This window comes from Lutra lutra, chromosome 7 (assembly GCF_902655055.1).
Source record: "Lutra lutra chromosome 7, mLutLut1.2, whole genome shotgun sequence".
In the NCBI taxonomy this organism is placed as follows: Eukaryota; Metazoa; Chordata; class Mammalia; order Carnivora; family Mustelidae; genus Lutra; species Lutra lutra.
The window spans coordinates 35,649,165-35,675,524 of record NC_062284.1 but is presented as its reverse complement, the minus strand read 5'-3'; the positions used below and the strand labels follow the sequence as shown (position 1 = coordinate 35,675,524).

Sequence of the window (26,360 nt, the reverse complement as noted above, 5' to 3'; positions counted from 1 at the left end):
GGGCTAAACTGGTTGTTGACAAAATTGTGAAGTAGATGGGAAGTAGATTCTCAATGCTGACAGTATCCCTCCAAAAACATCCCACCCCTCTTTTGTATTCTACTAAGTCCTCTCATTCCTGACTCTGTACTCTCCCTGACACTTCCACCCTTCCCAGCCCCGAAGTATGCTCATTCTATAATTCCTTCTGTACGGGACTGCTTTCATTGCCTATCCTTTTGGAAGGAACTCATCAACTAATTCATAAGAGACCATTAGTAATAGGTAAAGGCTAAAAGTGGCACTCTCCCATGGTAATGGTAATATTTTAAAGGGAGATAACTTTATAGCATATGGAAAGACTTTCAATGATAAGCCACTGGTGCAGTAGAAAAACTCACTGCATGAGTAGCCAGGCGACCTGGGTTCCCTAGCATAGGCCCAATCACATGACATTTCACATGGGTTTTTTCAGGCCATATTTACAACCAGTCTTCCAAATTTCTTTTCCTAATGTTTAACAGTGGTTATCATTGTCCCTGCCACATACTTGGGATACAACACATATTTTGTGGAGTGAATGTTCTGCCACTTAGGAATTTTATAATTCACAGAGAGACTTAGGTCTCTAAGGCTTACTTTCTTTCCCTACATATCTACCTACCTGCAGTATTATTTTGAAGATCAAATTGTATGATGGTAAGCAACGTATTATACAGATTTCAAAATAATAAATAAATACCAACTGTTAGTACTCATAATAGATTTTCCAGAAACCACCATAGGTTGATAGGAAAGAGACTTGTCTGGATGAGTCCTTTTCTGTGTTTTTCATATCTAACTATGTAGGTGACTTTTTTTTTTTAAAAGGTTTTATTTATTTGACAGAGAGAGAAAGAATGAGCTGGGGGAGAGGTAGAGGGACAGTGCAAAGGGCAGACTCACTGTTGAGCTCAGAGCCCTCATGGGGCTCAATCCAAGGACTCTGAGATCATGATGTGACCTGAAGTCAGATGCTTAACCTACTGAGCCACCCAAGAATGCCTGCAGGTGACTTCCTGAAAGAAAGACTATCACTCTCTGAAGTTACATTTACAGGTAATTTCACACAACTGCCTCATGCATAATGAATGAATATTTACAAAAATCCTGCAGGAGCCTAGCATTTATAAGAAACAATTTTGCATTAATAAATTAATGCAAAAAATGATAAATTTTGCTTTAATAATCCTTAAATCTAATTTCAAAATATCTTCAACCTCATTTCAGAGTATCTTCACAGTGTTGAAATAACCAATTTTCCACAATTTTTCAATTCCACGGTATAGTAACAGCATATTCCCCTTTTTTAGTACATTCCCCTCATTGTGTGTTTTCCCAGAATATGTTTGGTCATGGTACTGGAAGACTCCCTGCAGGGAGTTAAGCTTCACCGAAACTTTTTCTAACTTTTAAACAGCAAGATCGAGCCTTGCTATTACATGAGTTTCTAGTCAAGACTTGCAACACTTCCCGTGAATCTACAGAGCAGCAGTATGACCTAATACGGGAGTGGGAGACCCCCATATTAAGGTTTATAATACAACTGGATCCATCCTTTTCAATAAATACAGCCTAAGCCAAGTGAATCTTTCAGCTTCCTTTCATAACGAAGACGTCTTATCTTGCAAAAAATTATTCAGAGTTCTCTCAGAATTAAAACTATGTATTATTCATGGTTGCTTCCATTGTAACGCTTAGCAGAGTGGGTATCTTCAATATCATTAAAGTGAATTGAACAATTTTTGCCATAATAGATTTTCAATCAGTCATCCATGGACAGCTTCCTATTCTAACTGAGCTGAAGGGGTATGTGTGTGTAATGTAGCATTTTTAGTTTAGGTTAAAAAATAAGTAGGAAATTTAGTTATATTTGCAATCACATCAGGTAATTTGTTTGTCTTAGTAGAGAGAAGTAATTTTAACCCAAAAGAACACCAGGTGGGAATAGTCTGCTAATGAACCCAAGAAAAGTAAAATATACATGAACTTAGAAAGCAGGGTTAGCTGAAAGGTTGTTCTGAATGTGAACTTATCCATATATTTCAGAATAAGTAAACGATTCATACATTTTCTCCAGGTCCCTATGTGTATATTTTCTTTTTATTGAATTCAAGGGATACGTAGTTGGCCTCCTTAGGTGTAATAAATATAAGAAATAGTTCCTAAAAAATTAAGCATGATAGAGAAAAACAAGAGAGTTCTGAATAGACAGCTGAGAAGTTTTCATTGAAATGTTTTGTTTGGTTGGGATTAAAGAGCCATGATCTACTTCATAAAAAGAGAGGGAAGCTAATTAAAAAAAAAAAAAAAGGAAATAGGGAAAATTTACTAGACAGAATAATGAAAATCAATTGAATGGGACATTAAAATAAATATAACATTGGGGCGCCTGGGTGGCTCAGTGGGTTAAAGCCTCTGCCTTCGGCTCAGGTCATGATCTCAAGGTCCTGGGATCAGCCCCGCATCGGGCTCTCTGCTCAGCTGGGAGCCTGCTTCCTCCTCTCTCTCTGCCTGCTTCTCTGCCTACTTGTGATCTCTGTCTGTCAAATAAATAAATAAAATCTTTAAAAAAAAATAAATAAATATAACATTTAAAAGCTACGGACACCGGAGAAAATACTGGTAGCTCACTAGAGGGTATATATCCCCAGTCTTAAAGAAATGAAAATATGCATCTTTTTTACTTGTGATTTTTGGGATATTAGCGTTGTCTATCAGGCTGAAAATTACTCTAAAATAAATGACACATGGAGAGACGTCAGGTTGGCTCAGTCAGTTAAGTGTCTGACTCTTAGTTTTGGCTCAGGTTGTGATCTCATGGCTCATGAGATCCAGCCCAGCATTGGGCTCTGCGTGGGGAGAGTGTGCTTGAGGATTCTCCCCTCTTGCCCCCATCTCATTTGTGCACACTCTCTCTCAAACAAGTAAACCTTTTTTAAAAAATGACATATGGCAACATTTCCTACTGAAGCGAAGTATAAGATGCAAGGATGGCACTTTAGAAACTCAGGAAGTGAGTAGTTAGGAAAGCTTGTACAAATCTATCTCATAAAAAGGGATTCTTACTCTCAGGAAAATACTTCATCCTGAGGTAATGAGGTATTTTCCCAGCATTAAAATAAGACTACATCAAACCAGATTATAAGCAAGGACCAAGAGTGTGAGAGTTTTGTGGAATAAATTTAAAAAGATAGGGTAAGGAGCACTGAATAAAACAAAGGGGAAGAAATCAAGGGGAAACTCCAACATTAGCCACGGACCATAGAAAATGGGAATCTAACACCATTAGGAGTTGAATTGGAAGCAAAGAGATTTTTTTTTTTAAAGATTTTATTTATTTGTCAGAGAAAGAGAGAGAGAGCACAGGCAGACAGAGTGGCAGGCAGAGGCAGAGGGAGAAGCAGGCTCCCCACAGAACAAGGAGCCCGATGTGGGACTTGATCCCAGGATGCTGGGATCATGACCTGAGCCGAAGGCAGCGGCTTAACCAACTGAGCCACCCAGGCGTCCCAGAGATTTTTTTTTTTTAATGTAGTGCTTTTTACTAGAAAGATAACTAGTTGCAGTTAGTAGGATCCTAGCTGACATGAAAGGATGGGACTGGGTATGTAATCTAGAGAGGGTCTCTGGCCTAGGTAAACCAGAAGACAGGTGTGTAGAGACGGTGGTCCCAAGAACAAGCAGAGCCTTCATCTACTGGGATTCGGACTCAAAAACATAATGAATTCAGCAATATGGGAGAATTACTATAATCTATTTTAAAGGTTTCTAAAATTCTCCAATCTTCACAATAAACATATATACTTTCTAAAATACATTTTTCTTTTTTTTTATTATCCTTTCAATAATTATAGATCAAGCTGCATTTTACATCAGATAGGAGTCTCTTGTTTCTAAATGATACTGGTATTTTAGATGTGTATATACATTCTATCTCCCCCCCCCCCTTTTAAGAATCACAAAGATTGTAAATCATGCTCAACACTTCACAGAAGTGACTTGCAAAATGAAATAATTCTTATTGGCAAAAAATAATCCTGTCTTTTTCCCACTCAAAATGAGAACAAAACAAACAAAAATTTCATATGTCATTTTCCTCTCTAGTATGTATTTTCTAATTATAATACAACACATACTCACTGTAAAATTAATTTATACAACAAAAATTGCACTAAAATTTTTATAAAGTTACTCAATTTAATTTCTCAAAGTTAGCCATGGTTCTTTTGTGATTTTTGTTTATTTATGAACAGAATATAAGACAACACAATTAGGAATAAAACTGATAAAACATCAGTTTTACATTACTGAAGTGATTGCAGAAAAAAGAAGTCAAATTTTATTTTGTGGAGACATTTTTATCTGTAGAAATGAGGTTAAGGAATGCTTTGACTCTGATAAGCCTCTTTAGCAAAGTACAGCTTACAGATTACAAAAGGTAAGATGCTCATATCCTGAGCAATTATTTTGTTAATAATTTCTCCTCTAAGAAACTGGAATCTAAGGTGAAAAGTTCTAATATGTCACTTTTTGAACAATAAGGACACAGGAAAAAAAAGTGAATGCCTTTTCTGTTCATAACTATATAAGAAAATTAAAATGAGCCCCCAAAATAAAACAATAAGGCATCTTGCCAAAGGTGATGACTAGTATTTTTAGACCATCAATATTCCAATCAACTAACTCTTAATACAACAGGAACAAAGCAGGTTTGCCTCCATTTGCCATATATCTTTTCTCTTTTTCCTCTACTATGTTAACCAGTGATACAACTAATGAAGTTGCATTTTTCTCATCATACTCTGGTTTTTCCTCATGGGATTATGTGAACTATGACTTTCCCATACTCAAAAAAAAAAAAAAAAAACCCACATTTTGATAATTACAAGAAAAAAACATGCTTCTTGTTTTGAAGCACTTTTCATGTACCTTGACATGCACTTTTTAGAAAAAAAACCCAAAGAACCTAGGGGCATCTGGGGGGCTCAGCTGGTTCAGCATCAGGTCATGATCTCAGGGTCATGAGATCAAGGCCTGTGTCAGGCTCTGAGCTCAGCAGGGAGTTTGCTTGAGATTCTCTCTCCCTCTCCCTGTGCCTCTTCCCATGCTCACACACTAAACAGATAAATAAACAAATTAACATCTTTCAAAAAAAATCTCTTTGCTGTCCTGTAGGTATCATTTTGCATTATTTCTGGACAAAAACATCAGAAAGATCTGCAGAACAAAGATTGGGTACAATGTGACCTTTGAAATTTGTTATAAACATGAAGACAGAACAATGGTATAATAAGTTCTTGAGTATAAAAACGGTTTAAGTTTGGGGCACCTGAGTGGCTCAGTCAGATGAGCATCCAACTCCTGATTTCAGGTCAGGTCACAATCTTATGATATCAAGCCCCACATCAGGCTACCCACTCAGTGGTGAGTCTGCATCTCTATCCCTAACCTCTACCTATCTTCCTCTCCTCCTCCCTCCCCCACCCCACAACTTGAGCTCTCTCTAAAATAAATATATATTAATCCTAAAAAAATAAAAGAGCTTAATTTCAGGTCCAATTTGCTCATGAGAGTAATCATCACATAAGACTGTAAAAGCTAAAGTTATTCAGGTAACATTTTGTATCTGAAAACGTAAACAGAGACCAACAGTTATTTGCCTATCTTTGGAAGAGACTGAGTACTTTGTTTTTACTTATACAGTTTGTTAATAGACACTAATTATTACTGACCTAAGTAACTGGCTCAGTAAGTCCAAATAGAGTGAATAATGGTAAAGAAGATGATTCAGTAATTCAAGAAGAGTGCAATATAGAATATGCTTGTTATGATAAAAAACATGTTCTGGAAACAAATTAGGATAGATTTGTCATGTACTGTATGTGACACTTGTTCTCCAATTCAAATTTAAATGAAAATGTGTATATAGGGCGCCTGGGTGGCTCAGTGGGTTAAAGCCTCTGCCTTTGGCTCAGGTCGTGATCTCCAGGTCCTGGGATGGAGCCCTGCATCGGGCTCTCTCCTCAGCAGGGAGCCTGTTTCCACTTCTCTCTCTGCCTGCCTCTCTGCCTACTTGTAATCTCTGTCTGTCAAATAAATAAATAAAATCTTTTATTTATTTATTTTTTTAAAGATTTTATTTATTTATTTGACAAATAAATAAATAAAATCTTTTATTTATTTATTTTTTAAAAGATTTTATTTATTTATTTGACAGAGAGAAATCACAAGTAGGCAGAGAGGCAGGCAGAGAGAGAGGAGGAAGCAGGCTCCCTGCTGAGCAGAAAGCCTGATGTGGGGCTTGAACCCAGGACCTGGGATCATGACCTGAGCCGAAGGCAGCGGCTTAACCCACTGAGCCACCCAGGTGCCCCATAAATAAAATCTTTTAAAAAAAAGTTTAAAAAAAAAAGAAAAACCATTTAAGTAATTAAGGAGATTATTAGCAAAGTTGAAAGAAACAATTTATTGGGAATATAGAAGTCCCCCCAAAAAAGCTCATATGGGATATCTAGAAAACTGATTATGAAAGCCATAAAATGGTCAATTAAATGCTAATCACTGAATATACAGTCTATGTGCTCTGAATATGTGCTCTGAAGGTAGGAACAACAATAAAGGTCATATGGTTTGTCTTTGGGAGAATAAACACTCTAAATTGAGGAGTCAAAATAATTGCATCATTTATTAAATCATTATTTTCCTCTTTCTAAAGCTGTTATAGATACACAGGTATATGCATTGTTTCTTATGTTGTAAATATTCTTTTGTGTATATGTGATAATTAATACACTTTAGTGAACTATATATTCAACTCAGTATGTTAGAAAAGTAGCTTCAGGGCAAATACAATGAGGACAGAAGATGAATCTGAATAAGAAAAAAAATAAAATAGAAAACAATGTGGAGTCAACAAACACCAGAGAATCTCTTAGAGTACTGACCAGAAGACAGAAAGAAACAAAGACAGACAGACAGACACATAAGATGAAAACAGCACAAACTTAAATCATGAACAATTTGTTGGAATTTGAAATTTCAGGAAAAAAAAAAAACAATGTTCTAGAAAAAATATAAATGATCAAAATGGACTCAAAAGCAAATGTTTAAAGAATATGGATGGGATCATTAAATTATTTGAGAATAGTCAAATAACCACCCTCAAAAAAATTACAAGATGGTTTTAGAGATAAGTTTACTCATCTTTCAAGGCATAGCAACAATTTGTTTTACACAAATTATTCCAGTGAAGTGATTAAAAAGGACAGTTTCCCAACTTATTTTAACTAGTTAACTGATGCCAAAATTGCTCAAAGACACAGGAAACCATAGGCCATGGGTGCAAAATCTAACATAATTACAAGGCCAAGAGTTTCAGTAACTTGCCCAAGTTCCCACAACTAGTCAACGGTGAAGCTGGACCTACATCTATCTCAAGCCACAGACTGTGCTCTTGAAGGAGCATAGAAACAGGACCAAGAACAATACTCGCAAGCAAGACAACAGTATTTACATGTGTGGATAGATGGATCCCCCACCAGTACACCCTGGAAGCTGACCCTCAGCGGCAAAGGGGGCAGGGAGGCCCTGGACTCAGCCCCTGCTCTGGATACCCCATTGCGAGTCCCTCCCCCAACTTCTCTTGACTACCACCTGCTCTGTTTGGGGAGACACGTTCCTTTTTGATTCTCACAAACTGTGAGATAAGCATTATTATTTTCATTTTACAGACGAGGTGAACAAGTCTCAGGGACGCAAAAAGTATTGAAAAGAAATGACTTCTCAAAGGTAATAAGAGGTAGAGCCAAAATTCAGATTCAGGCCCTTATCACCTTAACTCTCAGTTATGTGGTTTGACATAGTTCTTGCTCCTGAAGAGACGTCCAGACTATCTGCATATTGTGAGCCTGCAGCTTCCTGACCGAACCCCAGGCACCAGACAGGTGTGCTGATCTGATTCCTGCTTCCAGGTCACCTTTCTAGGATTATGCTAGGAACAGGGCCCAGGTCTGATCTAATGATTCCCATACATAGTTCTTGAAAATCCCTTTCATCAGGCCTGATCCTAATCTCACTACTGGAAGGAGGACCTCTACTCTCCTTGACAAACCAAACTTGATTGAGAATTGACACTTCCTGGAAGCAAGCCATTAGACCAGCCCCTCGTGGTAGTTAGATATGAATTAACTATATAGAATAAATGGGGTTCTTGAATCCCTTTCAGTCTTGGTGATTTGCATTCCTCACTCTACTTGAGTTTCCCATAACCTTCATCTGACACTGTCAGTTTAAATACTCCCACATTAGAAGCTTCCATTATGACCTGTAACAATATGGCATGCAAAACATATTAGCTCAGCTCCCCTATGACCATATTACAAGCCTCATGATGGCAGGGATTTATAGCAGGGTTGTTCAAGGTCTCATTTCCAGAATCTGAAACAATGCCTGACAAGTACACACTCAGTTTATATCTGACTTACTAAACAGTTCTACTTGGATTGCCCCCTCTGTTGGAGGCTACATGTAGGAAACTATCACTCCGTGACAACAAGCCCAAAGCTGGATAGTACAGTGTCAGGAAGACTACTATTATATGGAGACTAGATCATTACCCCTTCCTGAGCTATTAGGCCAGAGAGAAATGTTCAGAAACTATGGTCCTTAGGGGCTCTTTAGACTGAGATTTCCGATCAGCCCCAGTAGCTCCTGGTGGGTGAGGTGGAACTGGTGATGGCTGGGCTACCTGGCGTGCTTCCCCCACTGTTCACAGAGCATCACTGGAGGCGGTGTCTGCTAGCCCACTGTCACCTTACATCAGACTTTAGAGCCCTGCCCTGCTGTGCAAGAGCTGACTGGACGTTTTACCATATATCTATTTAATTAAAATAGATCTGCTACCATTTGATATTTTCCACATGGCCAAGCCGTTTTCCTTCATGTAAAGACACACATTTCACGCTTTCACATTGAGGGTGCCTGGGAAGACTTCCAGCATGGAAAAGTGGACATTATTTGCTTCAGCATTTGCGTTAGTTGTCCATGTAATGACTTAATGTGACAGCTTGTCAACAGTGACATTTAATATGCCCGTTGTGCAGAAGTCATCTTTCATTTACTTTTTGAGACATGGGCCCCAGGGAAATGGGCTTTATGAATTTTAGAGGGAACTGATGGACTCCATTTATCCACCCAACACCCACACAGAAAAGTCTTTTACATAGGTCTTCTGAAACTAAAGAAATACTATGTATTTTTAAGTGGATGAAAAGTAGATCGATAACTAATTTAACCATAAAGCGAGGGTATGCTCCCTGTTCAGTGCCTCAGAAAATGGAGTAGCATTCTCATTTCTATCTCGTTCCTATTAACTTTTCAGAGGAATGAGTATTTGTGGCTCAGACCAAACACTGTATTTTATTTTATTTTTTTTTAAAAAGGATTAGTATAGGAGTTTAATCATAAAAACCTTCAACCCTGATTACTCCCTCAAAAGAAAAGATGAGATACTTGAAGAATAGGCAAACATTATGGGGGTTTCTCATACGCCAGAGGATGTTTAATTTCTCTTGTATCCAAGCTTTACTCAAATAGTACATAGCATCATAAAGCTACTAGCTAAGGATAAGACCCTTGGGAAAACAGCCACATTTTTTAATCCTTGGGTACAACAGAAAATGTTTTAACTTGCTGTAGCACCCAGATATTCAGATGGGCATATACTGTAGCACAGATGTACATGGGGAGTTGGGGGACTTTGCTAACAGAGACCTAGGAAAGGTTGGCTTTTGGGTGGAAGAAGACAATGACAGGAAGAAGAAAATATGAAATATACATATAAATAATGGTGTTAAATTCCAAGTGTATGGAAATTTAAAGCAAGTATTATTACTGGCAAATTTTTATTCTACAGGAAAGATAAAGCCACTAAAATTGGGAGAGGTAGAGTATATATGAGTTTTCCTAAGGGAGGACACATAACTTGTCTCTAATAGTAGCCCAATAGAGTGGCTGGGCAGGAAGGAGTTACCAGGGCACAATATCCACTGCATATTAGAATGGCCTGATTGTTTGTTTTCTTTTTTTTTTTTTTAACCCTTGTACCCAGACTACATCTGAAGCCAATTAAATTAGAATCACTAGGAGTGAGACCCAGGCATCTGCATGGTTTAGAGCTCTCATAGGTGATTGTAATGAGCCAAATTTAAGAATCCCTGACCTAGATATCTGCAGCCTACTTGTATTTTCTAATCATGTTGGTTCTTTCAAAGTATCTACCTCACACCAGACTAAGCAGAGGGATCAAAGTATTTACAAAGAAAAACAAACAAGATATGGTGTTACACTTAAGAATATCAGCCTCTAAAGGAAAGGTTTATGCAAAATAACAAAATTAATTGTTTACAAAAATAATAAAACCAGCACCTTGCATTTATTCTTTTCTACTATACTCTAAGCTATGCCGAGTGTTAAACACATTTCCCCTCCCTTCATAATTTGTCTTATTACCTCACTAGACAGATGAGAGAAATCAGACTCAGAGAAATTAGAAAATTTGCGAGGTAGAACAATGCTAGTTTTAACTGTACAGATGGGATTCGCCCCGAGCAACCTTCATTGATGTCATACTACACTATAGAGGTCATGATTAAAGGCTAGAAGAGCCCAGAGGAGGAAACTTAAAATTCAGTCAGAAGAGGAGGAAGACATCTGGGGTCAGCCCCAGAAAGGAGGCAAAATTTGAACCTTACGAACACATAGTAGGACTTTTCTCAGGGGGAGAATTGCAGATAAAATGTGTGAGGATGGACTAGCATTTGTAAAGATGGATAGGCACATGGATATTAGATCAGCAGAGGATCATCTGTACAATAGTGAAGCTGAGTTCCTGAGGAAATTTGTTTAGGGTCAGACTTCCCCCATGTTCCCAGTTATTTCTGGAATTTTGGGATCAACATCACAACTGAGTGGCTTGATCAGAATCACTCTCCACTGGACTATGATCAATACATAGTAGTTGACTCTGCACCTACCAGTTCCTCATTGTTTAGTGATGTCCTAATCACCATAGCCAGGGAGAGTCCAGATTTCCGGGCAGCCAGAGTCTAAAATAAACAGAATTAGGAGTTATTGGCACACAATGTGGCTGCCATGAACACATGGCTCAGCAGCATGTGAAAAAGTAAGAATACAGACGATCATTGCTCATGTTTTAGCCAACAGGGACCTGCCACTTTGAATAGTCGTCAAGTTCATCCAGAATGTGGAATAGTGGAACATCAAAGCTGAAAAAGTCCCTTTCTGTTGTTGAACCCAACCTCTACACTTTGCAGATGACAAAATTGAGGCCCAGAAAGGCAGGATGATCAGCTCCAAGTTTCCAGGCTAACAAGAGGCTTCTATAACTTTGTTTTTCCCAAGGTGATCATGATCACATTCCTTCATAAAACATGGTCACGGGTACAGAGCCACAGGCTCTGTGTGATGGCCATGAAGCACAACTGAGGTTAGATGATTCTTGAATTGTTCACAATTCCCCAGAATATTCTTTCATCTCTAACCAGGATATTTTTTCTAAGTGTTCACTTTATCAACTGAAAAGCATTATACCCAGATTGGTTTTCTTAATGCAATGCTGCTAAATACAGTGATTTTAATTAAAAATCCCTTTAGTTCCCCCACCATAAAATAGAACCATTATGTAGCTCCTACGTGAAACGGGTGTGATATAATGCACTCATCAGTGCTGTTAAGAAATTTGGAATCAGAAGTTTTACATGGGAATGTTCAGTATGTTATTCCACTAGGAGCAAAGGGAAGTCATAGTGGTATTCTGTACCCGGTCTTAAATCTATCTCCGTGGAGGACAAAGCCATAAACTTAGATAAAACTTCAGCACAGTGCTGAGTGAGGGAGTCACTGTCCACTCATCTCCACCCCGACTGTGTAAACCTATATAGGGATTACCTCTCCAAGGACTTACCCAAGACGATCTTCCAACTCTGACAACTATTATCCTTAAAATTATGTCTGTATTCTATTTTAGTCTGTTTTGACACCTGTCGTATATATAATTTGGTGTATCTTTCAGAATTGAACTAGAGGTTAAATACTTGGAGAAACTAAATTTCTTATTCCTATGTCTCTTTTTTACTTCCCCATCTTGCCCTCTTTTATCCCAAGAATAAGTGAAGTGTATATTAAATATGAAAAATATTAAATTAAAAATCACTTACCATAGCCTGAAGGTTCCAAGTGTCAGAGGAAACAAAGCATAAAAAATTAGAAATAAGAAATGTGAGAAGAGTATAATGATGTTAAAATAAACTTAACACTTTAAAATAATGTTCGCACTGTAGTGACAGAAATATGAGCTGTACAGACACGTCATGCTTTTCAGTATAATATCTTTCCAATCAAGATTTTGCCTTTCCTAATTTAAATCCAAAGTGGTGGTTTTCACATGATGGTTTTCATAGCAAAATTAAAAATTGCTGATATAAGGGGCGCCTGGGTGGCTCAGTTGGTTGAGCGACTGCCTTCAGCTCAGGTCATGATCCTGGACTTCCAGGATTGAGTCCCGCATTGGGCTCCCAGCTCCTTGGGGAGTCTGCTTCTCCCTCTGACCTTCTCCTCTCTCATGTTCTCTCTCACTCATTCTCTCTCAAATGAATAAATAAAAAAAAAAAAATCTTTAAAAAAATTGCTGATATAAGATATTGTGTACAATGTTGCAAAAAGGAAATTTCTATTTCTCTTGGATAAAACAAATTTTTATGTCATAAACTACTAAGAATATGCTTCCAGAAAAAAACGTGAAGACAATTGAGATAATACAAAATATGCTGGTAGGGGATTTGTTTTTAGAATCTAATGCACACCATTATAAATTCTTTGCATCTTCATGCGGTCCCTGTGTATTTTGTTATAGGAGAGTTTGAGTTATTGAAAGTTATGTTCTGGCTTTATAAAGTTTTAAATAACTTGGGAGCCATAGATTTCCTTAGACAGTGGAATCACTTATTAATGTGACTAGATTTTAAGAAAATAAAGAATTGGTTAATATTATCTGCTGGTTTTTTTTTTTTTGTTTTTGTTTTTTTTTTGACAGACAGAGATCACAAGCAGGCAGAGAGGCAGACAGAGAGAGAGGGGGAAGCAGGCTCCCCACTGAGCAGAGAGCCCGATGTGGGGCTCGATCCCAGGACCCTGGGATCATGACCTGAGCCTAAGGCAGAGGCTTTAACCCACTGAGCACCCAGGCGCCCCTCTGCTGTTTTTTAAAGTAGAAAAATTCACTGGGTTAAGGTGAGGAAGTCAATCAAGACTGAAAGTGTGCCTTAAGCTTGTGGTCATTTGCAACATTGTATGTATCAGAGCCCAGCTGCAGCAGCTCACTTGGCATGCTGTGTGACTTTCTGCTCAATTATAGTGTCATTTTAGCTCAGTTTGTAATTTCAACCAATATAAAAAGCTGTCAAGGCGCGTCTGTCTGGCTCTGTAGGTAGAGCATGCAACTCTTGATTTTGGGGTCATAAGTTCAAGTCCCACAATGGGGGCGGAGGAGGGGGCGGTGGGAAGGAAAGCTAAAAAAAAAAAAAAAAAAAAAAAAAAGCTGTCAAAAGGTTGGAGTTATCTCATTCATCTAAAAGATTTTAAAGAAATGATAAATGCAATCCTTGGTAGAATCCAGCATCTTATATATTTTATTCTATGAAATACAGTCAAGGCACTTAATGAGAAGGCCAAAACAACAGTTAATGAAGAAAATGGGGACACATGCAATCAGACAATGAAACAGGAGTGAGTTACCACATCTCGCACAATAGGCAAAGTTTTTTTCCTGCGGAGATCTGGCATACTGTCAATGCCATAAAGTCCTCGGCCAGCCCTGAAAGGAAAAACAGGAATGATTCCAATGGGAAACAGACTTCCTTTAAGGGGGGGGGGGGGGGGACATACAAAAAAAACCCATTCATGGTAAAAAGGCTGTGAAAAAGATGAAATGTATACCATACTTTTCAACTGGTTCACAAAATAAGAACTATCCAGCCTCTAAGACTTCACCCAGGGAGAAGGAGAAAGACTGTAGCTACCAAAGTGCTCACTTGTATTCTTGGATAGTTCTATACATTAAAACTTTAAAATATCCCTGGCTTGGTTTGATACACAGTTTTTCTGTCAATATCACAGAGAACATTTTAAAAAATGGTTTCTTATATGAAACTTTGTATCTCCAGGAAGAGACAGAACGAAACCATGGTCAGTGTAAGGTGTAAGTTTGGTCCTCAATAGTAAAATAGTTACCTGTTATTTGTAAAAGTATCATTCTTTTTTGATGTGTTGCATTTTCACAGATTAAACCCCAAGATGGTATCCCAAAGAGTCATAGCTGCATGTAAAATATATGTGGTAACCCTTATAGCAGAATTTTCACTTACTTGAATTTATCCCATGTAAAAATGCCAGTAAGAGATTGATTTATTGTACAAGGATACTCACTGTGACATTTATTTTTGTAATAGCAATAAAAGTTGGGTAACCTAAATATTTATTGAATGAATTATATTATCCAATGGAAGGAACATAATAATCAAAGTAAATGAGTTAAATATTTATGTGTATAAATGCCAAATATTCTCAGTATGTTAAATGAAAAAAAAAAACCATAAAACCAAGTTTGCCTATTAGTAAATTTAATACCGTGTGTGTGTGTGTTTACATATGTACAGAAAATATCTGGAATGATATTCATTAAATTGATAACCAGAATTACCTTTGTGGACTGATATTGGGTGGGAAAAAAAAAAGGGAGGAGTCTCACTACTTTATAAATTCAGTAATAGCCAACGTTTTTCTACTAAGCATCGCCGTTTCTGCAATTTAAAATAATCTTAAAATATATTTATCTTTATTAAAATGAGTTCAATACATTGAATTTGATTTTCGCTGGATTTGAGCTAGTCATTTCATATCACCAAAAAGGTGCTCAAGTCACTGATGAACAGCTTCTCCTATGCTTATCTGACCTACAAAACTCCTGCTTAACTCTGGCTTAGTGTCAACCTTTTTCACTAGGAACACACAATTGAAAGGCTGGGGTATTAGGTAGACAGCTCTGCTGCTGTACAGGCCACAACAGCATCTCACAGTCCAGTTTTTCTGTGACACAGAGATGGCCCCTTTCCTCCTGCTGCTTAGCTTAATTAAGGAGCAGTTTTGCCTTATTGGATTTTTCTTAGTAGCCATGGTCTTAACTCTAATACTTCTAGTTGCATCGATCACTAGCTTGATGATCTTGAATAATTCACTAAATTATCATACAACTCATGTGAAATAATAGAAGTATTAATAAGGATAGAATGATAATAAATAGTAGTGTTATGACATGCATGACTCAAAGTGAAGATCAAATCCAGTAATACATGTGAAATAGGAAAACCACTGCACATGTGTAAGAAGGATGTTAATGGTGAACAAATTATACTTCAGTTCATGAATTTCAACAAGAAGGTATCTTTAGTTTAGCTCATAGAACACAGGAAAAGGGTAACAGTGGGGCAGAGAGCAGTGCCTGTGTGGCTCAGTGGGTTAAGCCTCTGCCTTCAGCTCAGGTTGTGGTCCCAGGGTCCTGGGAATCGAGCCCCACATCAGGCTCTCTGCTCAGCAGGGAGCCTGCTTCCCCCTCTCTCTCTGCCTGCCTCTCTGCCTCCTTGTGATCTCTCTCTCTCTCTCTCTCTCTCTCTCTCTCTCTCTGTCAAATAAATAAATAAAATCTTAAAAAAAAAAAGAAAAAAACAGTGGGGCAGAGATCAAGACAGATGAGAGAAGAGCAACAGAAGAAACAATGGGAGGGGAGATAGCACGGGTGCAAATATGTGTGGTACAGATGACACTTGAGATCCTGTCTACAATAGACTCTACAAGAGTTCACACAGCCTCCATCATTACCCAGAATAAAGCCAACTGACACTCTCTGGGCCAGTGGCAGTGGTAGTCACGATGACAGTCAAATATCAAGACTGAGATCACAAAAAACAATCATTAGCAGTATGCCCTTACGAACTATAAGAAATACAAACATCAAGTAGGGGGAAAGGGAAACTAACTCTTTTTTCAACACCCATTTTAAGAACGTGAGCCAGCTACTCCAACAGTGTAACTTCTTGCTTTCCTCCTATTCTCTTTCCATAGTTTTTCCCTCTCCCTGTCAGTTCATGCTTGATTCTGCTGCATCCCAAACATCACATTCATGGGAAAAGGACTATGCTAGTGGGTTTCTAGAAGGACCTTTTGAGTTTCATTTGCTCCAATATTCTGATTCCACGTGGTTTCTTGTGAAGAAAATTAATAATGACATAAAGTGTAATTAATAAATGTCTTTCCACCACTACATGGCAATCATATTAACTAGCTGCCTTCGAGTTTTCTGAAATGTTCTGACTGCTAAATAATGTGACTTTAATAACCATGTAAAAAAAAACAATATTTAATTGTGGTAATGGTTGACAAAGTGATTTATAAACTACAAAATGTAATATATAGATGGGTCACTTTCTTTAATGATTTGTTTTCCCTCTCACAAACTTAATTCAAATTCCTAAGAGCACCTAGAATTTTGAGCAAACTTACACACTCACTAATTCAGGAATCCATTACACACATGTATTTTCTTGGGTCTTACACTTTACTCCTTAGCTTGTTTCATCAGAACAGAGAAAGCCAAGGACCCAGGCCAAACCTGAGCATTATAGAATAATGACCCCAAGTTAGAAGACCTGTATCCAAAATTTATCTCTGTCCTGAGTCTGTCGTCAATTTCACAAAACCCATATTTTGTAATTTGTAAAACTGCTATGCAATAAAAATATTCTCTTAATCTTCACAGCCTTAAAAATATTCAAAATCATGTTGTGTTTCCTTATACTTTTACCTTTTCATTATTACTATAAGACATTTGTATAAGCTTATACTTTCATTTGCTTATTCCTCAAGTAATAGTAAAACTTTCATTTTAGATCTGAGCTTTAGAAAATGTTTCCCTAATGGCCTTACCTCAAGAGTGGAGAAGTGCTTGGTTAATACTATAGAGGTCCATACAACTGCAAAACATTTTTTAATATTTATTGAAAGTGTTCCTAACCAAGAGACATCTGGGAGAGATTAAATTAAAAAATGGTGAAGCCCAGAAGTATCAATAGATAAGTAAGTCTTTGACCTTCTAGGCAAGAAGTCAAGTTCAAGGAGATCAGTTGAAATCTAGAAGAAACTAGCTAGGCTCAGGGATAAAGAGCTCAGGGAGAGTCATCAAGATAGGCAACAGCAGACAAGAAACTCCAGGGGTGAGATCTGATTCTAGGGAAGAAGCGGTCTGATTTCAGTCCTTTTTGGTATAGCTGATTTGACTAAAAGCCGTTGCTAACCACCCACAGCAAACTAGCTAACAATCAATATTTATTTGGTACTTACCAGGAGCCAGATGTAATGCTAACAAATAGAATCAAACTTTACATATAGTCCTCATTTTATTCTCAAAAAAAAAAATCAGTAAAGTAGAGGCACAATTATTCAAGGAGGAAATGGATGAATGAAATGTTTAGAATCATTCTTATAATTAGTCTAAATCATAGATAGCAGTGTCTGGATTTGAACCCAAACTCTAGGGCTTATCATACCCTACTGCTTATACGATTAGATCATTTCATATTTAGAACAATAATATGAACCGAGGATTATAATTAATCCTTCCTATTTTACTTTTAATGAAACAAAAGCAACTTACCCAGGCCTAGAAATGTATGGCAGGGCTTGATTTGCACTGAAAGACAGTCTTACCTGAAACCCCATGTTTCATTCATTCTTCCTAAAAAAGGAAAAATGTATGTATGTGTGCCTAGTATGTGTGTGTATGTGTATATGTGTATGTACATATGTGTATACACATGTGTGTACATATGTATGTATATGTGTATGTATGTACATATGCATGTGTATGTACACATATATGCATGTATAAACAGACATGTAATAGGCAGACATACATACATTTTTCCTTTCTTAGGAAGATATAAAATGTCTATCCCAGTTACTCTAGAGTTGTTACCATTATTTGAAATGCTTTCACTGAATTCCAAGACACTATTATCTTCATATCAGAAACACTGTATCACTGAATAAAACAGTTCCAATCCTCCCCAAGCAGTTCCTCTTCAACTGTTTAAGAGTTCTCCCTAGGGAAAAAGAGTTCTCCTTAGACCATAGGCATTACAAATGAGATGAAAACATCAGATCTACAGAAATATTTGGAAAGTCAACCATCAAATAAAACTGAGAAAATGGGTGCCTCGGTGGCTAAGTCAGTTAAGCATCTGACTCTTGATCTCAGCTCAGGTCTTGATCTCCAGGCTGTGAGTTCAAGTCCTATGTTAGGCTCTATGCCTATTTTAAGTGAAGCACACTTTAAGTAAATAAATAGATAGGGTAAAATTTAAAGAATGACAAAATGGATACAACTTAATAAATTGTGATATATTCTAGTTCATTATGTCTTATATTACATAGTTCATATTTTTCATGCTTTTATTTCTTAGTTCTTTGGATATTTAAAAGTTTGCTGAGTTTAATAAAATTGAAGATTTTACCTTGACTCATTCAGTTAACCATCTTGTTATAGAACACAACACAAATTATCTAAAAGATATATAATCTGTAACAAACAATCTGATATCTAAGGTAGAAGATGTAAGGTTTATTTTAATATATGAATAATTATCTTAATCCAAAATTGGTGATAATACACCGACTATACATTGATTGGAAAAGAACTGTGAGAAGTGTGCTGTTTCCATAAGTGTGTAGCTGATGGTTAATTGGCAATATTCATAGACTATCTAATATCCATTAGAAATCAGAAAATTAGTAGACTCTCTTTATATGCAAAGGAGTTATTAAATTAATTGAAGACCATAAGCCTAAGAAAGGAAAAAAAAAAAAAAAACAGATCACAGTGCTTCTGTTTATTTCTGTGTTTCCAAGACAATTATTGAGCAGGGCTATGTAATGAATCTTTTTTAGCATTATGGAACACTAAGGCAATGTAAAAAATTAATAATGAATCACTCTAAATCCCTCTCCTGTAATACAGCTCTCTTCTTTCAGACTTTTAGAAAACAAATCTTTGTATTTATTTAGTTACTTCATGGTAAACATACAGTAACTTTTTTTTATTACAGTCGTATATTTTACATACATTTTAACAATTAGCCTGATGATCAGTATGAACTGTATTTACCTGCTCCGTATTAGAATCCATTATTCAGGATATTCTCTGTTCGCCTTTTTTCACCTTTTTATTTTTATTATTGTCAACAACTGAATGAGTATTTGTGACTGTGTAATTGGGTATTTCACTCCCCACATCCAATTAATCACCAATTTCTAAAGATTTTTTGATACTATATTTCATCACAATTAACACACCATCTGTCATAAGATGCAGCATTATATAATTATATGTTAGGGAAAATCAAATTAATCTCTGACACTGTGTTTTCTTAGCAAGTAGAATTTAAATTGTGCATTTATTCAAAGGACCCTCTTAAACGGACTTCATCTATGGCACAGATTTGTCATATCATTTCTCTATACATGAAAATAAAAATATAAAAAAAATAAAGTATTATTCCTTAAGTTTCTCAGTCAGAGTCCAGCTGCTTAAAATTACTCTTCAACACAGAATTGTCAATGTCTTGGTCTGTGACCAAATTATGGTCTTTTAAGCCATCAAGAGCAATGGCAATGTAGCATTTTATAAAATGGCACTTCTTTATTGTTTCTTTTATTCCAAGAAGTGGGCCGCTCTGCTGCAGATACTGATTTTGGTAGGTTCTCAATCTCACCTAACGCTTCAAAGGAGATAAACAGTTCTCCCAGTCTTCCTCAAATCATCCTGAGTTTTCTCTGGATTAAAACATTAAGAAAATGCAATTATCCAGCCCATACCATCTGCAAGAACAAAATCATAACGCTTTCCCAGGACACTTTTAACTACGCTTATAAATGTACAGACAATGAAACTCTTGTAATTGTAATCATTACCAATGTTTTTAAGATACCATCGATTAGGGGCATCTTGATATTTTACAATGTATAAAAATGTATGTTGTAGGATTGATAAAATATAGTACTTTTGGCATCTCCCTCCTGAACCCCCACACTGATAGTGCTCTATTTCAGGCCTTACTATTTTAGCTAATCTCTTAGATTTTTTTTTTTTTTGCCAGCTCATTTTTTTTAATTGCCAACAGTTCTTTTCCAGAATACAAATCTAAAGATATCTTTTTCATATTCAACATCCCTTACTGCTTCCAAGATAGAGAACAAATTCCTTTTCATTTCAGCAAGGTAGGACTGCCCCTCCAGTCTCCTCTCCTCTGAGTTCTCCCTCTACTTTCTTGTTCCAGTCGTCCTGAATGCCTTTGTAGATCCCCAAATACCGCACACTCTTTCCCCTTGCTGTTTTCACTCCACAATTTCCTCTGTTGCTACTGGCCTCCTTGCGAGTGGCACAGGCTCACACTTATCTCTCTTAAATAAAATTTGAATGTAATTTTGAGGTACCTCCTCCCCATCTCAATTAACTGTGCCTCTCTATAAGCTGAACATTGGCGATTCTCAGTGGGAGGGACTGGGGTCACGGGTGGACGAGGAGAAGGGGAAACCATGACTCCTGGCCTCTAGATGGGCTTCTTAGCAGCTGTGAGGATTCAAAGGCAAGTATTTATTGCTAATAGAGGAGGGCATACTTTTTAGGTGAACTGGAGCAGAAATGCTTTTTAATTTTTAATTCCAGTATAGTTAAGGTACAGTGTTACATTAGCTTTGGGTGTACAACACAGTAATCTAGTCCCATCCATTACTCAGTGCTTATTATGATAAATGCACTCTTCATTCCCTTCACACACCCCACTCCTCTCTGGTAACCATGAGTTTGTTCTCTACGGTTAGGACTCAAGTTGTTTTTGGCTTGTCTCCCACCCCTCTTTTCCCCCCTTTATTCCTTTAGTTTCTTGAATTCCAATATTAGTGAGATCATATTGTATTTGTCTTTCTCTAACTGGCTGATTTCGCTGACTGTACTCTCTAGCTCCATCCATGTTGTTGCAAATAGCGAGATTCCATTCTTTAGGCCTAGATGATATTCGTGTGTGTGTGTGTGTACACACTACATCTTCTCTATCCATTCATCTATCAATGGACACTTTGGCTGTTTCCGTAATTCGGCCATTGTAGGGGTGAAGCAGATAAACTTTTGAGAACAATTGTTCTAAGTCTTCTGTTATAACCTCTGTAAAACTACTTTCTGTTTATTTGTTTGCATGGATGTCCCCATTAGAACATATGTTTCAAAAAACTGACAAATCTTAGTCATCTTTACCGCCCTCGGGCTAACTCTGGCATGGAGCAGGGAGAAATAAAAGGTAGAGGTTCAAGTGAACAGGCCTTGACACCAGAGAGATTAGCCATTAAATAAACCATCATCTTGACTTAAAAATTAAGATTCCTATCTTTGAAAGAGTATCTGGAAAGAGCAAGACCAAAGCCTGGGGGCCAAAGAGAAAGTCAATGACCTCACACTGAAGTGAGTTAGCTGGCAAGAGCTTTCTCACTAGAAGAAGATAGGAGTCTGGGTGCCTGGGTGGCTCAGTGGGTTAAAGCCTCTGCCTTCAGCTCAGGTCATGATCCCAGGGTCCTGGGATGGAGCCCCACATCAGGCTCTCTGCTCAGCGGGGAGCCTGCTTTCTCCTCTCTCTCTGCCTGCCTCTCTGCCTACTTGTGATCGTTGTCTGTCAAATAAATAAATAAAATCTTAAAAAAAAAAAAAAAAAGAAGACAGGAGTCTTGTTACTAGACCAGTAAATATTGTTTTAACTTTTATGAATCTCAGTTATCTTATATGGAAAATGGAATAATGACAGCCTCTGTAGCATTTGGGGGAGCACTGAGATATTATATTAAAGTAGGTTATCTATTATTGGTAGTAATTATTATAGACTTGTGTCGGCAGGGACATTATTGAAGTTGACCAAATATATCCTGCCTCACTGCTGCCCTGGGCCTGTCAATACTCCTTCAAACTAAGGAAGAGATTTGTAGCACAGTTTCTGGCACTCGGGATATTATAGGTAGCTATCTACTTGAAGAATTAAAGAAAAAGAAGGGCAAAAATCAAAGTTGTGATTATACTCTACACTGTACTCTGAGCTCTATTAACATTCTCTTTGGACTCAGTTTTGGTAGACTTCTTTCCTCTGCCAATCCCTTTTGTGTAGCACCTCAGCTCTGGTGATGATGGTTGTTGGCGGAGATCATTCCTTGTCCCACACTCATCTACAATCCTGGTCCCAGCTATTCAACTTCCTATCAGACAAGAGTCTCACAGATGCCCCAACCAAGTTGCTTTTTTTCCCTGTTAATTCTAATCTTTGAAAAACACTACTTTTATCTTTTCAATTTTCTAAGCCTTGTCTCAAAATAGAAAAAAAAAACTCAAAGCACAAAGCTCCTCCTCATTACTAATCATTCCAGTCTCCTCCATCTTCTCTTCATTACCTCCTGGATTCTCTTAACTGTGGCCATAAAGTAGAAATGTTTGTCTTTACTGGAATCACAGAGAGTCCTCTACACTACCCTTGATGGACCCTTTGGCGGAAACTCTGTTAGACACCAACATGCTCTCTCTCCATAAAACCACTACAGCCATAGCTCCTCTTGCCTTGGAGTGATCACTAACTCTCTTGGTGAAGCGAGAGATGAAATAATTGGCTTGAGTTTAGAGGATATGGCTGTATGACAAATATATAAAGTTTTGTACAGTGGGAAAATACCGTTAACATCTGAGAAGAGGAAAATGAGATGTAAACAGGGTACCGAATATTCATATCTTCTTTCTCTCCCTCTCCCTGGCATGTATTAATAAAACGGTGAACTGACATGTTGAAGTGCCCATCATTTTTAAGCGGTTTTTCTTCCACTGGCTTGCTTTCCCTCTTTTGCTCTTTCTCGAATTCAGGCCGTAAATTTGTATACAAATTATTTCACTGAAGTAGGCAAGAGGCATGTTTATTCTGCTGAGTGCCTGGAACACAGTGGATATCAATAAATAGTTTTTAAATGTTCTTGAGTATTTCCACAAATCTGTCAGCAGTTTTAAGCCAAGACATCCATTTTAGGATCAATTATTTTCTCTGCAAATTTTTTTTTGGATGTCTCATTTTTATTTCACGGTTTTTAATACTATCACCATTTGGCTGGTCCCAGAGGTTTAAAATCCTAAATAACAGCTAATCCGAGTTGTGAGCCTCAAGCGACGTAAGAAATGGCATGTTCCCACATTCTTGTATTTTAGGGCTATTGAAACTGAGCTGCAGCTGACTGGCAGAAAGCTAGAAATACTTAGGGCTCCGGATCATCACTGCAATCCTTCCTTCTCTGCTTCTAATATACATGAGGCATCGATCTTTGTTAGTATTTGTCCATTTTCTTTCTCAGCCCAGTCTCTCTTCTGTCATCCTCAGATCCTCTCCTCAATTACAACTTCCTTTATATTTGGATCACCTCAATTTAGCCATAAGTCTTACTGTTAGGCCGAGAATTCTTTTTTTTTTTAAAGATTTTATTTATTTATTTGACAGACAGTGATCACAAATAGGTAGAGAGGCAGGCAGAGAGAGAGGAGGAGGAAGCAGGCTCCCCGTGGAGCAGAGAGCCTGATGTGGGACTCGATCCCAGGACCCTGCGATGATGACCTGAGCCAAAGGCAGAGGCTTTAACCCACTCAGCCACCCAGATGCCCCTAGGCTGAGAATTCTTTTCGTAATGACCAGTCTCCCCATCTGCATTCTCTCCCATCTTCCATTCATCTTGAAAAAAACCTGCTGCTTCCACCTTCCTATAGTTTATGCCCACAAGACTAACATGACCAAAGGATGTTGGAAGAAGACCAGTCTGGCAGTGCTGCTCATGGGATATTAGAGGAGGGGTAAAGGAGACAGATGGTCTGAAAAGATTATTGAAGTAACCCTAGGTTCTTTAATGGATTCCTTATTGAGGATCTTGACTTAAGTGGTTTCACCATTTTCTTTTCCAACCCCTTCATTCTGCTTTATGAACTCTGGTAGAATTCCCAATTCAAACCACTATAATATTTTAAAGTACAAATGGCCTCATTGTCAAGGAGAGTCTTTGTATCCACTAAATTACTTTCTCCTTTCCTGGGCATTTGACCTCTTAATGCCCCATAATGCTCTTTAACACTTTAAGCAGGCTCTTTTTTTCAAACCCTTGTTCCTTTGAAACAAGGTTTCAGAAGTGCTGACTACCTCATTATTTATCTTTATATTATTTTTTTAAGCTAATGCCATTTTTAACTTTTTAAAGAAATAAAGGGGATGTGAAGGATTTACTTTGCTGGTGTAACATTTTGTACTTCCAGTGATTAAAAATATTTTTTTTTATAGCAGAAACAACCAAATGGTCCTAGGTTTTATTATAATGAGTTGCAGAAGTGAAAATGTAAAAAACAGCTATTAAAACATTCCCCTGAAGTCTTTTCTCAATGTTAGGCTTGAAGAAACAATGTCAGGTGTTGGGGACTAACTTCTAACAACTCAATTACAGTATGTACCTTCTAGGGCTCATTTTCTTAACAGATTGTTTATCAAGTGGACAATATAGCCTTTCCTGGGGCTTGCAATTCCCTGTAACAAAAACCTTTCTTCTTCCATAACATTGTCTACAGCTAAATTAACCTCAGACATTATGACAGGCTACAGAACAGAAAATACAAAATTCAGCCCCAAACTTTCTCATAGTTCAGCACCCATTATTGTTTTGGAAAAAATTTCCATTTAATTAGAATTCATGCTACGAAGGGTCTCAATTTAAAGTGTTAGTTTTTAAACTCCTAAACCATGCTTCTGTGGCTCAAAGCTGCTACAAGTATTACATTGTGTGTATTAATGCTCCTTGTTTTGAAGCTAATTTTCTTAGTAATCTCTCTGTGGAAAATCTCTGCATCCATTTGTACATAGTTTCTAAGCTAGTTATTCAGAAAGTAATGAAAGACCAATTTCTTAATATGCTTTACTTAAATGCCATTACATAGAATCAAACATCCAATAGCAAAGAAGCTACATTTATCAAAGCTGAAATCCTAGATTTCTTTTAATTATACTGTTCTTTATACATAGGCTGCATAGTTAATCCCCTGAAATTTTTCACAATCCTTCTCCTATCACTAATGAAAATTAGTAGTCCCTGCTGGCAGAGACTAATGTCATTTACTGTTTGCCTCTCCTCTCATAACCCAGGCCCCTCTTATTATTGATAATCTATTCTGTGTCCTTTTTTTGACTATTTCCTTGCACAATGCTAACAGAAACACAAAGCATGACCCAGACTTTAACTGAGAATAAACACACATTCAACCCAGCGGTCCAGATTTGATACCAAGAAATGCCCTGAAACCCTGCTCACCTCAAATGATAAAAAATGAGAGAGAGAGAAGAAAACTGTGCATCTCGGGAAGTACTCCAGTCACAGACAGAACAACTGAGTCAAAGCCCTGGTTGTATGTTATCCCATGGGTGTCCTGTTATTTTCAGGAATTTATGGAATTTTTAAAGCAGAATTAAAACCTACTTTCAGAAAAACAATAAATATATACCAGGTACTGTTTTGATGAATCACCAAACAAGGGGGTATGTGTTGAAGGGATTCCAAATGCTTCAAACATGTAGGCATAGAATAGAATAATACTGTAATAGCAATTACATATATTTTAAAGATTTTATTTATTTGACAGAGAGAGAGATCATAAGCAGGCAGACAGAGAGGTGGGGAGCGGGGGGAAGCAAGCTCCCTGCTGAGCAGAGAGCCTGATGTGGGGCTTGATCCCAGGACCCTGAGATCATGACCTGAGCTGAAGGCAGAGGCTTTAACCCACTGAGCCACCCAGGCACCCCAAGCAATTATAATTTTTAAGGAAATGTTTTTCTCACCAATTTCCAGTCCATTACTTCTTTCTCTCTGTAATTCCACCTGTGCTCTGATTTCCTGGATATATGAACTCAAGTCCTATGGCAGGCGGACTTCTGGTACCACTGAACTAGAGAATATTGTCGTACCTCTGAAAATTTTAAGCACAACTACCAGCTATGCTGGGCAAGTTAAGAAGTGGCTTCCCTTATCTGTCCATCGGCTGCAAATCGTTGCTCCGCGACCTATGAGGGTGCTCAAACAAGTGACTGCCCAGGGTTGTGCAAGTAATCAGAAGCTTA

At 37.5% G+C, this 26,360-nt stretch overlaps 1 protein-coding gene across 1 annotated transcript in view; it reads right to left on the bottom strand.

The window, feature by feature from the left end:
* Positions 1-26,360, bottom strand: part of UNC13C (unc-13 homolog C) — a 611,946-nt gene that overhangs the window by 368,195 nt on the left and 217,391 nt on the right. Inside the window, exons 7-9 of the mRNA XM_047738968.1 lie at positions 13,834-13,912; positions 12,258-12,263; positions 11,055-11,126 (exon numbers count right to left, since the gene is read on the bottom strand). Coding sequence (XP_047594924.1) covers positions 11,055-11,126; positions 12,258-12,263; positions 13,834-13,912 — 157 coding nt within the window. The remainder of the gene's footprint in view (positions 1-11,054; positions 11,127-12,257; positions 12,264-13,833; positions 13,913-26,360) is intronic.